Here is a 16,564-nt window from a genome sequence, read left to right on the forward strand (position 1 = left end):
GGTATTTATAGCGGGTTGTAAACATAAAACACTTTCATCCATAGAAAGAACTGTATTCCCTATTGTATTTAATCTAAGGGTAGGTTTCAAGTGTTGTGGAATAGATAGATTTGTGGGAGTTATTAACAGTATCAATCCATTTTAATGGTTTTTTTTGACTTTTAAATATTGGTAAAACAGATGTTATTTGTAGAATTGAGAGAGATTTTTTAGAAAATTGATATTTTTATGTAACAATTCAATGATCTCTACTAACAATGTGATTTCCTCTTACAAAAACTGACTGGCATGAACAGTGCTAAATGTGGCGTTAATCACCAATAAATTAATTAATTAATCAACCAATCAGTCATATAATAAAATAGTTGTAGCCACACTCAGTTGCAAAATTTAATGGAAAGATGGCTCATCAATGATTAAACCATGAGTTATCTCCGATTGTAGCAAATGACTTTTAAGGTTTTCAGTCTTGAAAAGTATCTGTAGATTTCCCAGGGCCACTTTACCTGCAAATCCGAACAAAACCCTGAACTTTTTTTTTATCATTCTCTACCTTGAAAGATCTTGAAGTTAATGTTAATGGCAAAAATATTTTAAAGGATTCCTAAGTGTTTCAAATTTCACCGTTACCAATTGTGCATCTTATTTCGATTATCTTGCATTAAATCTTTTTGATATGTTTGTAAGAGTCAGTATGATAAAAACATAACAAAAAGTAAAGAATGCATACTGTTTTCTTCCAAAATAAAACTTGCATTTTAGATGGTTGATTGATATAAAATTAATTTTAAGAGTGTGGGTTATGAGTGTGCCTGACTGGAGGGGTGCCGGAGGTGTGCCTAGATTAGGAGAAGTTATAAAATACAGATAATGCTTTTGCTTTTTTGAAAACTTAAAGGAACATTGTCTAGCACAGAAAATCATGCAGATTGACAAAGCAAATAAACATGTATTGATAATTTATATTTTAATATTGAATTTCAGTGTGCAATATATGCATAATGAAACGAACATGAATTAATGACAGTTGGTTGAAACTGATATACACATAGATAATTTTCCGACTTTTTAATGACTTATCCTGAATGAGAAAAGTTTGTAATTCTTTATATCTCATTTAAACCAATGGCTGTTGCTGATTCTAAGCCGCATCATAAAGTCACCAATCAGTGATCAGTAATTATTTCAAGATGGTGTGTATGTCTATTGAAACTATAATTGCTTCGCACTGTGATGCAAAGCAATAATGGGAGATAACTCAAAAGTTTAATCATTGATGAGTTTATTTACAACCACTGATTCAATTCCTTTGCTGGTTAAGGTTTTTTACAACCTCTTGGTTGATGCCAATGCTTGTGGAGGTTTCAGTACTTCTGCTTTTACATGGTTTAATATTGATATTGTCATAATTATAAGTTAATTGTTTAAAAAAAAATTAGAATTTATTGAAACACTAAAACATTCTCTAACTCATGAATAAATGATCTCAGCTGTACTAGGCAAAACCTTTCAGAATTTTAGATTCTCAATACTCTTTGACTTAGTCCTCTTTTTGGCTTATTAAAACTTTTTTTTATTCGATTGTCACTTTTGAGTCTTTTGAAGACAAAGGGTAGCAAGGTCTAGCATATGCAATTTAAAACCTCATATTTATGGTGACTTTAATTTATCCTATATATTATTTGTATACCCCCCCTTTAAAAAAGGGGGGTATACTGTTTTACCTCTGTCTGTCTGTCTGTCCGTCAGTCAGTCAGTCAGTCCGTCCCATGAAACTTTCGTCACATTTTTCTCAGGAACTACAATACAAGGACTTCTGAAATTTGGTTTCAGGGTTTATCTAAGTCAGCTATACCGTGTGATGCCTTTTCAGATTGATCACTTGACAACTTCCTGTTTACCGAACACTTGTATGATTTTACACATGATAGCCAAGTTGAAAATTTTCGTCACATTTTTCTCAGGAACTATAATACAAGGATTTCTGAAATATGGTTTCAGGATTTATCTAAGTCAGCTATACCGTGTGATGCGTTTTCAGATCGAACACTTGTATGATTTTACACATGATAGCCAAGTTGAAAATTTTCGTCACATTTTTCTCAGGAACTACAATACAAGGATTTCTGAAATTTGGTTCCAGGATTTATATAAGTCAGCTATACCCTGTGATGCGTTTTCAGATTCATCACTCGACAACTTCCTGTTTACCGAACACTTGCATATTTTTACACTATTAATATTATCCACTTGCGGCGGGGGTATCATCAGTGAGCAGTAGCTCGCAGTTTCACTTGTTTTTTTTATATAATTCCAGTTAAAGAAGCTGTGAAACTAAACAGAGATTTAATGTACACAAATGAACACCAGAAATGTATCATAGAACAACATAAAAGGGAGATTACTCTTCTCAATAGTCAGATTCTGGATACAAAGGTCAAGGTTGAATCCAAACCTTTAGATTGCAGTAGAATCGAACAAGAACAAGAATTATCAAATCTGAAACAGCAATTAGAAAATGTAAGAAATACAGAAATAATCATTTTACTATTGCATATGAAAAAAAAGATGTGGTATGATTGCCAATATTGAATAAGACGACTCTTCACAAGAGACCACACAGAAATAAACAAATGTATACACATACAAATAACATTTTCTGTTTTTTGGTCGGGTTGTTGTCCTTTTGACAAATCCCTATTTCCATTGTCAATTTTATGGATATTAGTTTCTAAATACACATGTTTCAACTAAGACTGTAATAAAAAATATGGAGGTTCAAGACATGGAAGATATGTTAAAATGCCAGTGACCCAATTAGTAAAAAAAGAGGTCCTTGTACAAACATGCCTCTGTCACTATTTATTGTATGTTACCTGCAGCAAAAGTCATGGAAGGGATACATTGGTAATGGGTGTTGAACAGAATAACGTTTTATATATGTGTCAAACATACATAGAATTTTATAAAACACAGAAAGAAACATTATCACTGAACTAGTATATATTTTTTTAGGGGCCAGCTGAAGGACGCCTCCGGGTGCTGGAATTTTTCGCTACATTGAAGACCTGTTGGTGACCTTCTGCTGTTGTTTTTATCTATGGTCGGGTTGTTGTCTCTTTGACACATTCCCCATTTCCATTCTCAATTTTACCATTATGAACTGGGGTTTTCAGTTTTTCAGTTTTATGGTTTTATATGAATATAGAACAGTTTGAGATCATTCAGTTCTCTACATACAGTTTACATCTCAAGGAAAATTTGATTTTTTCATTTTAACTCATTCGCTAAAACAATGTCACGATGAAAGTTTAATGACATTTTGAAAACAGTAATAATCCTTATATTTCCTAGGTTTATTTTATCAGTTCTTTCCAGCATTTTATGTAGAGTTCAACTTGATTATTTTAGGAGAGAAAAGATCATACCGAGACAGAACAGGAACTTAACAAGTCCACTACTAATTATAAGGTACATAGAGATTTATTACCGTGCCTGGCTTTTTAGCTCACCTCTCATCACTTGGCTTCCGTCGTCATCATCGTCTGGCGTTGTTAACAATTTTTCAAACATCTTCTTCTCTGAAACTACTGAATGGATTTGGATGAAACTTAGCATGATTGTTCCTTAGATTATCCTGCTCAAAGTTTGTGCTGCGATTTTTGATCCTTCAAAAAACATGGCCGCCGTTACTTAAAATAGAACATAGGGGTCAAATGCAGTTTTTGACTTATATCTCAAAAACGAAAGCATTTAGAGCAAATCTGACAGGAAGTAAAAATGCTCATTAGGTCAATATCTATCAGCCCTGAAATTTTCAGATGAATCAAACAACCCATTGTTGGGTTGCTGCCACTTAATTGGTAATTTTAAGGAAATTTTGCAGTTTTTGGTTATTATCTTGAATATTGTTATAGATAAAGATAAACTGTAAAAAGCAAAAATGATCAACAAAGTAAGATCTTCAAATAAGTTAATATGACCAAAATTGTCAATTGACCCTTTAAGGGGTTATTGTCCTTTAATGACAATTTTTCACAATTTGTTCATCATATTTGCTAACTTTAAAAAATCTTCTCCTCTAAAAACTACTCAATCAAATTCAACCAAACTTCAACTGAATGATCAGTAGGGTGTATAAAATAAAGTTTGTGTTTTATTTTCTATTTCGTCAAAAAAACATGGCCGTCATGGCTAAAAATAGAACACAGGGTAAAATGAAGTTTTTGGCTTATATCTCAAAAACTCCAGCATTTAGAGCAAATAAGACAAGAAGTTAAAGTATTTATTAGGTCAAGGTCTACCTGTCCTGAAATTTTCAGCCGAATTGGGAAACTGGTTTTTCAGGTATAATGCCCCTGAATTGATGATTTTCAAGAAATTTTGCAGTTTTTGGTTATTATCTTGAATATTATTATAGATACAGATAAACTATTAATGACAAAAATGTTAAGCAAAGTAAGATCTACAAATAAGTCAATTTGACCAAAATTGTCAATTGACCCCTTAAGGAGTTATTGCCCTTTAAAGACTTTTTTCACAATTTGTTCATCATGTTGACTTACTTTAAATAATCTTCTCCTTTGAAACTGCTGTATCAATTTCAGCCAAACTTAGGCTAAATGAGTTTCAGAGTATCTAGTATAAATTTTATATTTTATTTCCTTGTATGTCAAGAAACATAGCTGCTATGGCTAAAATAGAACATAGGAGAAAATGATTTTTTTTTGCAAATGAAGAAAATAGGACGATTCAAAGAACATTTAAATAAATTGAAAAGCCAAAATAATCATTGATGAGAGATTTAACCAAAAAATTAAGGTGAGCGATTGGGCCAAATGGTCTAAGTATTTACTATAGTAATCACTAGCCTGAGTCAACATGGTCAACACTGAGGTTGTGAGTTTCGAACCTAGCTTGTGCAAGTGCACTGGTCTATAATCTTAATTGACTAATAAGGATTGCCAGTTTTTCTCTTGAAGGTTGAGGTTTTTTCCTTGCACTCTGGTGTCCTCTTCCATAAAAAACTGCAAAAACAACATTACTTAATTTAAAGTTATTTCTTAACTTAGTTTTAATTTGTCGTAATTTTAGCAGAAATATAAGGAAACAATACAGTACTTTATTTCTATTTCCTATCAGAAAACAATGAGACAATTTAAACAGGAAGTGTTTTATTTAATCAGGGTAGACAATCAATACTTAATACAATAGATGTCATTCTCATGTAACAGCATTTACTCAGTACTTGCTGGAGACGGGTTTTATTGTTGAGTGTCGTTATTAATTTGACTTTCCTTTAGACTTACCTTAGATGATTGAATGTTATTGTTTTGAATACAAATTCAAGTTTCTGTTTCAATTTCATATCATTCATTAGCAAAGTTCTGAGCTGAGGCACAAATTATGTTACAAACTTAGATGTTATAAAGGAGTAGGGGCAATAATGCCCTTATTTGGCCCAAAATTACTGCAAATTTTAAAGTTATCATACATTTTCTTTAATAACTGAAAACTTGTCTAAGGTATAAGATACTTAGAAAAACAAAACAGATTTGACATCGAACAAGTTACCATGGCAACAAATCATAACCTAATTTGCATATTTTGTTAAATTTCATGATTTTCCTTGTTTTTTCATCGAATTTTAAGTATATTTTAGACTGAAAAAGTATGTGCGCACCCAAGAAACAACTTTATATTAATGGTGAAATAATGCCAATAGTTATAATAAAGCTTTTGTTAAATTATTTTGTTGTTTCTCGGCTGCGCAGGATGTTTCTACACCGGAAATAAAGTAAGAAAACTGCATAATTTCTGTATTTTTCATCGTTTTTGTGAAAACAGTACATATTATGACGTAATTGTGACGTCATCAGATAAAAATTCTTTATGTTTTTCTTTTTTATTTCTTGACCCTATGCATTTCTAAACATTATGTGCCAATTTGAAACAGTTATCAAATATTTCATTTTCTTGGGCCAAAACTAGGCCTTACTCCTTTATTTTCCTGAAGAATGATACAGTTAACTTGTTTTTTAAATATTTTGAATTTTTAACCCGATTTTTGTGACAAAAATGTTGGTTATTAAATTGGGGATGCTCGGCGGGCGGGCGGGCCGGCGGGAGGCAATCAAATGTTGTCCGTGCATTAACTCAAGAACCGTTCAACCAAAGCTTTTAAAATTTTAATATGTTGTTACTGACAACTAAATGAAGGTCAAGTTCAATAATGGCCATTTTGACTTTTACCGTTCAGGAGTTATGGTTCTTGAACGATTGAAAAATGGCCTTTCCAGTCGTGTCCGTGCATTTACGCATGAACAGTTCTACCAAAGCTTCCCAAATTTTAATATGTTGTTACTGGTGACAAAATGGAGGTCAAGTTTAATAATGACGATTTTGACTTCTACCGTTCAGGAGTTATGGTTCTTGAAAGATTGAAAAATGGCTATTTCCAGTCGTGTCCATGCATTTACGCATGAACTGTTCTACCAAAGCTTCCCAAATTTTAATATGTTGTTACTGCTGACAAAATGGAGGTCAAGTTTAATAATGACGATTTTGACTTTTACCGTTCAGAGTTATGGTTCTTGAAAGATTGAAAAATGGTATTTCCAGTCGTGTCCGTGCATTTTCTCATGAACCATTCAACCAAAGCTTTTCAAATTTTAATATGTTGTTACTGATGACAAAATAGAGGTCAAGTTCAATAATGAAGATTTTGACTTTTACCGTTCAGGAGTTATGGTTCTTGAAAGATCGTAAAATGGTGTTTCCATTCACGTTGTTGCATTTACTCACAAACCATTCAATCTAAGCTTTTCAAATTTTAATATGTTGATACTGATGACAAAATAGAGGTCAAATTTGATATTGACAATTTTAACTTTCACCAATCATCAGTAATGGTTCTTGTGATATTGCCAGGACACAAATAAATGCTAATAAATCGGGTTTGCTGTCGTTGTGACAGCCTCTTGTTATTTATGGGGTGGTAGATCGAGGGTGTCAGAATTCCTTTAAAAACAGTAAAGCATATATCAATATTCTATTCTGAAACCCTGAAAAAGATTAATAATGAGTTCCAGAGTCCCAACAAGGGTCTTATCTGAATTCCTGTGTAAAACCTTGAATTCCCGCAAAAGTACAGACATAATTTAATCACTATGTCACTAAGTAGGTCTTTTTGCCCTTCTCTAGATCTGAACAGGTAGGGCATTTGATGATTGAAAAAAGGCATATAATCTTTTCTCATTTAAGAGATAAGGCACAACATCAAAAGATCAATGAAGGATAAAAAAATTAGTTCAAATTGTTTGGGGGCTAGGGGGTAAACTTGCTGCAATTTTTGTTTATCCTACATCGATTTTACATATATATATATTGGTCAATCAATTTTTCCCAAAATAAGTTAAAAGGGGGGTTGGGGGTCAGTAAAAAAACTATCTGAATTAATTTTTTTTTATCCTATATTGAACTTTTGTTGTCGTCCCTATCTAAGTGTTTTAGAAGCAAGGTTTCTTGTTTTAAAATATTTTCAGACAACCTGACTCAGGCTATTTTATTGTTTGACATATTTGGTATCAAGATGTAGTAGTATAAAACATGGTGTTGCATTTCCTTGTACAACTTTGATCTTTGAATACATTTTTGTATGGGGATCTTATTTTATACCTAATGGCTTAGCCATTTGGGTTGATCTTGCATTGGAAAAACAAGACTTAATAAAATTGAGAATGGAAATGGGGAATGTGTCAAAGAGACAACAACCCGACCAAATAAAAAAACACAACAGCAGAAGGTCACCAACAGGTCTTCAATGTAGCGAGAAATTCCCGCACGCGGAGGCGTCCTTCAGCTGGCCCCTAAACAAATATATACTAGTTCAGTGATAATGAACGCCATACTAATTTCCAAATTGTACACAAGAAACTAAAATTAAAATAATACAAGACTAACAAAGGCCAGAGGCTCCTGACTTGGGACAGACGCAAAAATGCGGCAGGGTTAAACATGTTTGTTTCTAGTTGTGGCGGCAACAATGTTTTAGTTTATGATTAAGGTCAGTTAATGGGGAAGCACAATAAGTGGTAGTTCCATGATATTTGGTATTCAGTTGTATAAGAATTATCACATCTCATTTTCTGTGGAGATTATTTGACCCTGCCACCTCAGTCATGATGTATTTATTGACTTTACTGTTTTGCATAGTTTACATGTTAAATGTGTTAAGACTTAGATAAAGGAAGATGTGATATGAGTGCCAATGAGACAACTCTCCATCCAAATAACAATTTATAAAAGTAAACCATTGTAGGTCAATGTACTGCCTTCAACACTGAGCCCTGACTCACACCAAACAGCAAGTTATAAAGAGCCCCAAAATTACTAGTGTAAAACCATTCAAACTGGAAAACCAACGGTCTAATCTATATAAAATTTGTTTACTTTCTGTAAATTTATTGTTAGGTTGCTGTCTAATTGGTTATGACCATGTTAGTATTAACAAAAGTTATTTTCATTACTGTCAGCTCATAGTCTTATTTTTTTTCTTATTTTCTTTGTTACAGGAAACATTATTAAAACTGCAAGATTCTCACAAGCTGATAGAGCGTCATCTACAAAATGCTGAGGCACATCAAAGGGAAAACAAGTCATTGTCAATTGAATTAGAGACTTGTAAAGAAAAACTGAAAAAGCTTGAGATTGCATTAGATTCTCTGCACAAAGAACTAGATATACAAAAAACAGTACACAGTGAATCCATAGAAAAATGGCAGAAAGAGGTAGACTTTATACTTTCCATAAACAGTTTAATACATGTACTGTGAATTCAATAATGATTGCAGGGTTTCTGATATTACATATATCTGTATATAGCTTCTCATAAAATCATGATAATTCAACTGGCATTTTTTTTTTTTTTGTTTAATATCTAAATGTCGCACTGATTATATATAATTTTACAGTAGTGTATTGTTGAGCCTGCAACCTTTGTTGCAAAAAGGTCGACATAGGGATAGTAATTTGGCAGCTATGGTGTTAGTTCACTTCTTAAAAGCTTTATATGTTAGAAGTTGGAAGACCTGGATGCATCATACTTTGTATATAGATGCCTCATGTTATGAAGTTTATGTCTGTCACATGTTCATGGTCCTTGACCTCTTTTTCATTGTTCATCCACTTCTAGAAATATTTTTTGCAATGTTAATTTCTGTCTTATGATGAGTAATAGGATAACTATAGTCCGTCAGCCAGTTTTCTATTGACCTCAACCTCATTTCATGGATCAGTGAACAAGGTTAAGTTTTGGTGGTTAAGTCCATATTTCAGATTCTATAAGCAATAGGTCTAATATATTCCGTGTATGGAAGGACTAAGGTGTACATATCCAACTGGCAGGTGTCATCTGACCTTGACATCATTTTCATGGTTCAGTGGTTATAGTTTAGTTTTTGTGTTTTGGTCTGTTTTTCTTATACTGTATGCAATACGTCTACTATATTTGGTGTATGGAATGATTATAAGTTGTAAATGTCTTGTTGACAGGTGTCATCTGACCTTGACAAAGTTTTCATGGTTCAGTGGTCAAAGTTAAGTTTTTGAGTTTTTGTCTATTTTTCTTTTTCTATGGGCAATAGGTCAACTATATTTGGTGCATGGAAATATTTGAAGATGTACATGTCAGTCTCACAGGGTTTTATTTGACCTTGACCTCATTTTCATGGTTCATTGCTTAGTGTTAAGTTTTTCATTAACTATAAGCAATAGGTCAAATAAATTTGTTGTATTGAACAATTGAAAGCTGTATATGTCTGTCTGGCATGGTTCAACTGATATGGACCTCATTTTCATGGTTCATTGGTTATGTTTAGTTTTCATGGTTAAGTCTGTTTCTTAGAAACTATAAGCAATAGGTCAACTATATTTGGTGTATTGAATGATTGTGAGGTGTATTTCTTGTTTGGTTTATATGACCTTGTCCTCATTTTCTTGGATCATGTTAAATGTATGTGATAGTTGTAGTAAAGCTTTATATTTAGGACTATCAACATAAAATCAATGAAAAGTAAAGAAGGCAACACATTTAAGCATGTGCACTCTTGTTATTTCTTTGTACCCTACAAAGGAAAGGAGTAAATTTAAACCTCTGTCTGTATGTGTTCATCTGTCTGTCCCAAGAAATTTTTCACATCTAAGTTAACTTACTAGTTTACTGAAATTTATTATCAGTCTTCCGATAAGTATGCACTTGCTTTACAGTGTGATGCATAAATTGTTGCATTGAATAACTACTTAATTTTCTGTTTACAAATACTTATATTATTACACTGATACACATACAGGTAACATTTTTTTGTTTTTTTTACATTTCAATTTGGCTATGTACAATTGTATGAATCTTCACAATTAGACAATATAAATTTTGTAGGAAGAAGACTTAAAATCCAGAATTACCAAGTTGACAGAAGAATTGGAGACAGAGAAATCCGACAAGGCTGAGTTGGAGCAGCTTAATACAACATGGTCAGTACAGAACTTCAGACTGTCAGAGGAATTAAATGCAGCAAAGGTGACTAGTGTTAAATTTTTGGATATTTTAGAATTCATACGATAAATATAGATATCTTTGCAAATTTTTATTTCAATATGATGATTTGTATTTTTTTGGCTGGAGGTATGATTCCTGCCTCCAACTATTATGTCGCCCTTCATGACAATATTGTTGCTTTCTAGATATATATATATATGCAATTCACTATTTTTTTGCAAAATATATTAAAATTTCCCTTTTACAGTAAAGGCACAACCAGCTTAAAAGGGATATGCTGTAGTTTTCTTCTTATTGATAATGCATCTAAACTGTTTCTGACTAGTTAAGAACATTTTTTTAATTTTCCACATATACACCTTATCGCTATTTGTCTGCCATTACTGGATATCACACATGTTCCTGTAAAATCTTGATGTCACAATTCAAAATATCTGAAGCCACAATGGAAAAGTGATTGTTGAATGCGTCAAAAGTTCAAGCGGCCGGGTCAGCCGGGATTAGCAATAAGGTGTATTGATTAATGAATGTTTGATTTGGTAATGTTTAGAAGCAACAAAATTATACTTACTTACAATTCTTATATTGTTTATACTGATGAATACTTTCTCAAACAGCTTTAAGAAAAAAAATCTCTTTATATTCATGCCCAATTTATGGGCATTATGTTTTCTGGTCTGTGAGGCTGTTCGTTCGTCAGTCTGTCCTACTTCAGGTTAATGTTTTTGGTTGAGGTAGTTTTTGATGAAGTCCAATCAACTTGAAACTTAGTTCACATGTTCCCTATGATATGTTCATTCTGATTTTTATGCTAAATTAGAGTTTATACCCCATTTTCACGGTCCACTGAACATAGAAAAAAAGCTTGCATAAAAATGCTGCTAATAGATTTTTACTGTTATGTATACTTTTCTACCTTGTAAGCTTAAAATGAGTGCTATTGTACATGCATCACATATTGGTCGAATCATTTACTCTACGTGTTTGCATCTTTTAATTTTTTAATATTTTTTTATTACAGGCGATATTGGAGGTTCCCAAGGAAAATGGAGAATACCAGACAGATCTATGTATGTTAAACATGAAGGATTCTCAATGTCAGATACAACCAGAGTTATCTAACTTTGGTAACCAAACAGAACAGCCAAGACATTACCATATCACCTCACAGACAGATCCTCCACCATGTTCTGAATTCTCCTCTCAGACTTACGCACCAGCTCTTGCAGTTTCTGCAACACAAACACGGGAGCCATCATTGATTAATAGGTCAGCTCAAACTGAGGCTGAGGCTGAAGACGAGGATCTTTGTCTTGAAATAAAAAAAGAATTCATTTTAACAAAATCACTGCCAGAATTACAAATTAACAAAGAAAGAGAGATAACTCTGGTTAGAAAATCAGATTCAGTTGATCAAAGGGATATTTGTCCTGTAGTTACTAAAACCATGACACCTCTGAATGGAATGGAGAAATATTTGTCTTCTGACAATGCAAAGGATGAAAAAGTCTGTGAGGAAAGTAATAATAGTTCTTCTACTATTCCAGAAACTCAGGAATCAGGTGAAAAAGTCAGTGCTAAAAGTGCTAATCATTGCTCCATTATTCCAAAACCTCAGCATTCTGATACATCATATAGTCATAATACTCCATTGAAAAAAAAGTCCTTCATACCAGTTAGAATAGAAACACAGCAATCAACTGCATTATATAGTCTTAATACTCCACTGAAAAATAAGTCACTCAGCCCAAATAGAACAGAAACACAGCAATCAAATGCATTATATAGGAATGATACTCCACTGAAACATCAATCACTCAGCCCAAATAGGACAGAAACAGGTTGTAAATCATATTTTCAAACAGAGTATTTAGTTTCCTCTAAAAAGGATAAGCCCGTAGAAATGCCTCATGAAAGTGAGTTTGGTGAGAAGGGAGATAATCAAGGCATAAAAAGTATGTATAGGGCATTCTCTGTTAACAAAGAATTTTTAAAACTATATGAAACAGAGAAAGACAACGTAATTCAACCAGGGAAAAGTTTAGGTAAAGAGGAGGAAAGAAAGAATTATAAAGAAACAAGCACAGAGGGTCATGTGTCTAATAATGTTCGCGAGAAAGAAGTAAGGACTATTTCTGGATCAACAAATGTGTCCAAAGATGAAAGTGATGAGGACGATTTTGTTGTTGAGAAAAGGAAAGAAAAAACAATGAAAGATCAGAATATTTTATATGGGTATAGTACCGAGAACAAAAATAGAGAATGTTCTGTTATAAACTCAATTGGAGAGAAGTCAAACAAAGACCAAACTACAGTCATGGAAGAAAATAGATCATTGAGAGAAACACCAAAGAAAATGAGTTTATACGAAAGTCATGTTGATGGATATTTAAGTAAAATTAATTCTGGTAATTTACAAAATACTGTGGGCGTCAAAATGGTTAAACCTAGAGACAACCAGGATGTACCAAAGTCTTTAAAATTTGTTGAGTATTTGCAACCTACTGAAAAAGTGTGTACTAATATTGGCAGATTTAGAGTGGAAACAGAAAGCCCAAAGGTCAAGAGTTCAAGTCCAAGTAGTAAGGGCTTTTTGTCACTTGTTAAAAGAAGATCTAACTTTTACAAAGAGAATTTAGGCCTTAATATGAACAATAGTGCCAAAAATCCTCTAGATTTCCAAGAATCTGATGAAAATCCCGTTAAAAAATCGTCATCGGCTGATAATCAAGTATCAAGTCTTACAGGGCCCATTGCTGGGTGCTCTCTTGGTCCATCTGCCAGAGACAATCAGAAAGATGTAAATAAAGCAGGGTGTAGTGACACCAACATGACAGAAGTATCAAAACTTAGCCCGTACAGTCGGTATAAAGCCTTGCTGAAACCTAAAATGGAAAAAATAAGTTCTCTGAAACAAAAGCCAGGTTAGTTTATGCTGAAACCTAATAAGGAAAAATTTAATTCTATGAAACAAAAGCCAGGTTAGTTTAATGGGGAAACCTTATATTAGAGATTTCTTTTTGTTCATTGGATACCAATTTTGTTAGATTTCTTTTCGTGAATGGTCCATGAAATTTCTTTTTGTGAATGGTCAACAAATATTTTTTTTTGTGAATGGTCAACAAATTTTTTTTGTGAATGGTCAACGAAGTACAATTTTTATATATACATACACAGCTACTTTTGCATAGGTACTATTTATGTACTAAAAATATTTAGTACATGAAATTTACTTTTAATATTTAGTACTATTTCTTTACTTTAAAATTATTGTAATATTTAGGTACTTGTATTTTACAGTACTTGATTTGTAATAAATATTTTGGTACAGAAATAATACAATATTCCATGTTTGAAAATCATAATTTTAAGAGATTTGAAATAGAAAAACTTTCAACATGCTGAAAACGTAATGGTAGTAACCAAAAATATGTAGCACCTAAATTTAAAGTACAAATTAAGTACTGTAAAATACAGGTACCTAAATATTACAATAATTTTAAAGTAACAGAATAGTACTGAATATTAAAAGTAAATTTCCAGTACTACAGATTTTTAGTACCTAAATAGTACCTATGCAAAAGTAGCTGTGTAGATTGGCGAACAATAAAATCAAACATCCACCTAAATATTATTTCTCCTCACCCTACAAAAATTGGAACCCATGAAAATTAAGGAAAAACATGAAAGGGAGTTTTAATTTTTTTTTAACCTGAAATAGGTTTAACTTAATTGATGTATTCAATTTGATATTTATTTGTATAATGTTTATTTATATTCAACGCAGCTCATATATAATTACATATTCAGGATAAAAATTGTTTAACAACATTTTAGTAAAAGATATTAATTATAAGATAATTTTCTAGTGGACTTTAAGAAATGCTTTATATAGCTTTTCAATTTTTCATCTTCAATGTCTGAATATGTATTTAATAGTTATCAATCAACCAGAAAGAGGGGAAACTAATCATAAATCAAATGGGTTAAGATATTAAATTGTGATCGTCTATTGTAAATTCAGAAATTATTGCATGTATTTTTACTTTTGAGATTTTAGAAGAATGGACAAAAAAATAGGATTAAGTTTTACAATATTCAGGAAAATCTGCATACAGATATATGTATTAGATATCAAAATGCCAGTTCTCATAGTGGCAATTTGCCACTATGAGAACTGGCATTCTGACCGCAATACTCATATCATCATTTTTGTATGGCACATCATAAACACTTATGTTTAAAGATTTAAAAAATTCTTAAAGATTTTTTTTTTATGTTATAGAAGGCAATAAAGTGAGCAGTGCAAAGAAAAGAGGAATTTTAAAAGGTTAGTGACAGGAAAGTTGGCAAATTTGGATTTACTTTAGATTATTATACTATTTCAACAATTTATATATAGGGGTCTTAACTTATGGTCAAGCATATATTGGCTCAAACAAAAATGTGAGAAATTGTAAAGATCAATTGTATTCGCTTCATTTATCCAGTATTAGCATTTTGATAATTACAATTTTCACAAAGCAGTATTCCAGACTTAACTTATCGATCAGATTGGTAATCAAACACTAATCGATCATATTTGTACAGTTTCTTGTATAACTTAATTATCATTATATACAATGTCTAGAAGGAACATTATAATGCAAAATAAAGTAAGCATGCATATAAATTAACCTACAGTAACCAGTTTATAATAAACAAACATTCAGTTTAAAGTTGCAATCAAAATGGAATTGTAGTAGACTGACAGCTTTCATCATTTTGGCATTAAAAAGAGACACTGTGTATAATGATAATTGAGTTGTACAAGAAATAACCAGGGAAACAGGATACGTTTATAGGCCTCAATGAAATAAATTCACAACAAATTGGAAAAAAACCTTACAAGCACATTGACCTTAACTACATGTTCAAAGAAATGTGAATCAGTCTGGGGGCCAATAACATTCAGTTTAAAGTTGCAATCAAAATGGAATTGTAGTAGACTGACAGCTTTCATCATTTTGGCATTAAAAAGAGACACTGTGTATAATGATAATTGAGTTGTACAAGAAATAACCAGGGAAACAGGATACGTTTATAGGCCTCAATGAAATAAATTCACAACAAATTGGAAAAAAACCTTACAAGCACATTGACCTTAACTACATGTTCAAAGAAATGTGAATCAGTCTGGGGGCCAATAAAGGACAGTATTACAAAATGTTAATACCACAAATGATTTTTTAGAAGTTTGAATTTGAGTAATAAGCCTTTTAGTCTCATATTTGTTTGGCAAATATGAGTGGTCCATCCATAAAGAACTAGCTTTAACAACAAATTATTATGGCATGGTTGTAAAAACTTACTGGATACACTAAACAAAAAATTTCTGAACAAATATTTTTACATGTATCCTACAGAAAGCCCCTTTATTCCATTGACTAAAAATATATATACACTTAGCCAGAAGTCTCTATATAGTCCATCAGCTAGTCCTCAAAAGCCCTCTAGTTAAGGAGTTTGTGTTACACCCCAGGGTACCGCTATTTTTTTTGATAGAATTCAACTTCATTATCTTATTGATAAAATACAGGGTGTTAGACTGAAAAAAAAGTGTCCAAAAGAGGTTTAAAAATGTCCCTTTCAATGGTCCCCTCATTTAGCAATCACGACTAAGTAATTTTTAAATAAATTTTTTGATATAAAGCGACTAAAAAATAAATAAAGTATAGGTGTAAACAACTAAAACAGATACAAAACTATCATATTTAATATTACTCTGAAGATTTTTTGTCTTAAAAATTTTTTTTTTACATTACAAACAATCCGATTTTTTTGGGTTTAAATTAAGGCATATTTTTTCCTTTCATAACGAAATTCGTTATACATTTACCCGTTTTAGTTAATTAAACTTTAGAATTAATCATTATACAATGTTTCAATCATTTGCAGTATTTATATATCGTCTAAAATATGAAATATTCGATAAAATATATGTACGTGCAAATACTCGTAAAATTACGG

The 16,564-nt window shown here is 31.9% G+C and overlaps 1 protein-coding gene across 2 annotated transcripts in view; it reads left to right on the top strand.

Annotated features, from left to right (window-relative positions):
- Positions 1-16,564, top strand: part of LOC134690836 (leucine-rich repeat and coiled-coil domain-containing protein 1-like) — a 177,246-nt gene that overhangs the window by 156,428 nt on the left and 4,254 nt on the right. For both annotated transcript variants that reach the window (XM_063550944.1, XM_063550943.1), the window contains exons 8-13: positions 2,318-2,520; positions 3,412-3,471; positions 8,574-8,789; positions 10,436-10,576; positions 11,577-13,479; positions 14,841-14,885. In XM_063550944.1, the coding sequence (XP_063407014.1) occupies positions 2,318-2,520; positions 3,412-3,471; positions 8,574-8,789; positions 10,436-10,576; positions 11,577-13,479; positions 14,841-14,885 (2,568 nt within the window). The remainder of the gene's footprint in view (positions 1-2,317; positions 2,521-3,411; positions 3,472-8,573; positions 8,790-10,435; positions 10,577-11,576; positions 13,480-14,840; positions 14,886-16,564) is intronic.

This window comes from Mytilus trossulus, chromosome 11, assembly GCF_036588685.1.
Source record: "Mytilus trossulus isolate FHL-02 chromosome 11, PNRI_Mtr1.1.1.hap1, whole genome shotgun sequence".
Classification (NCBI taxonomy): domain Eukaryota; kingdom Metazoa; phylum Mollusca; class Bivalvia; order Mytilida; family Mytilidae; genus Mytilus; species Mytilus trossulus.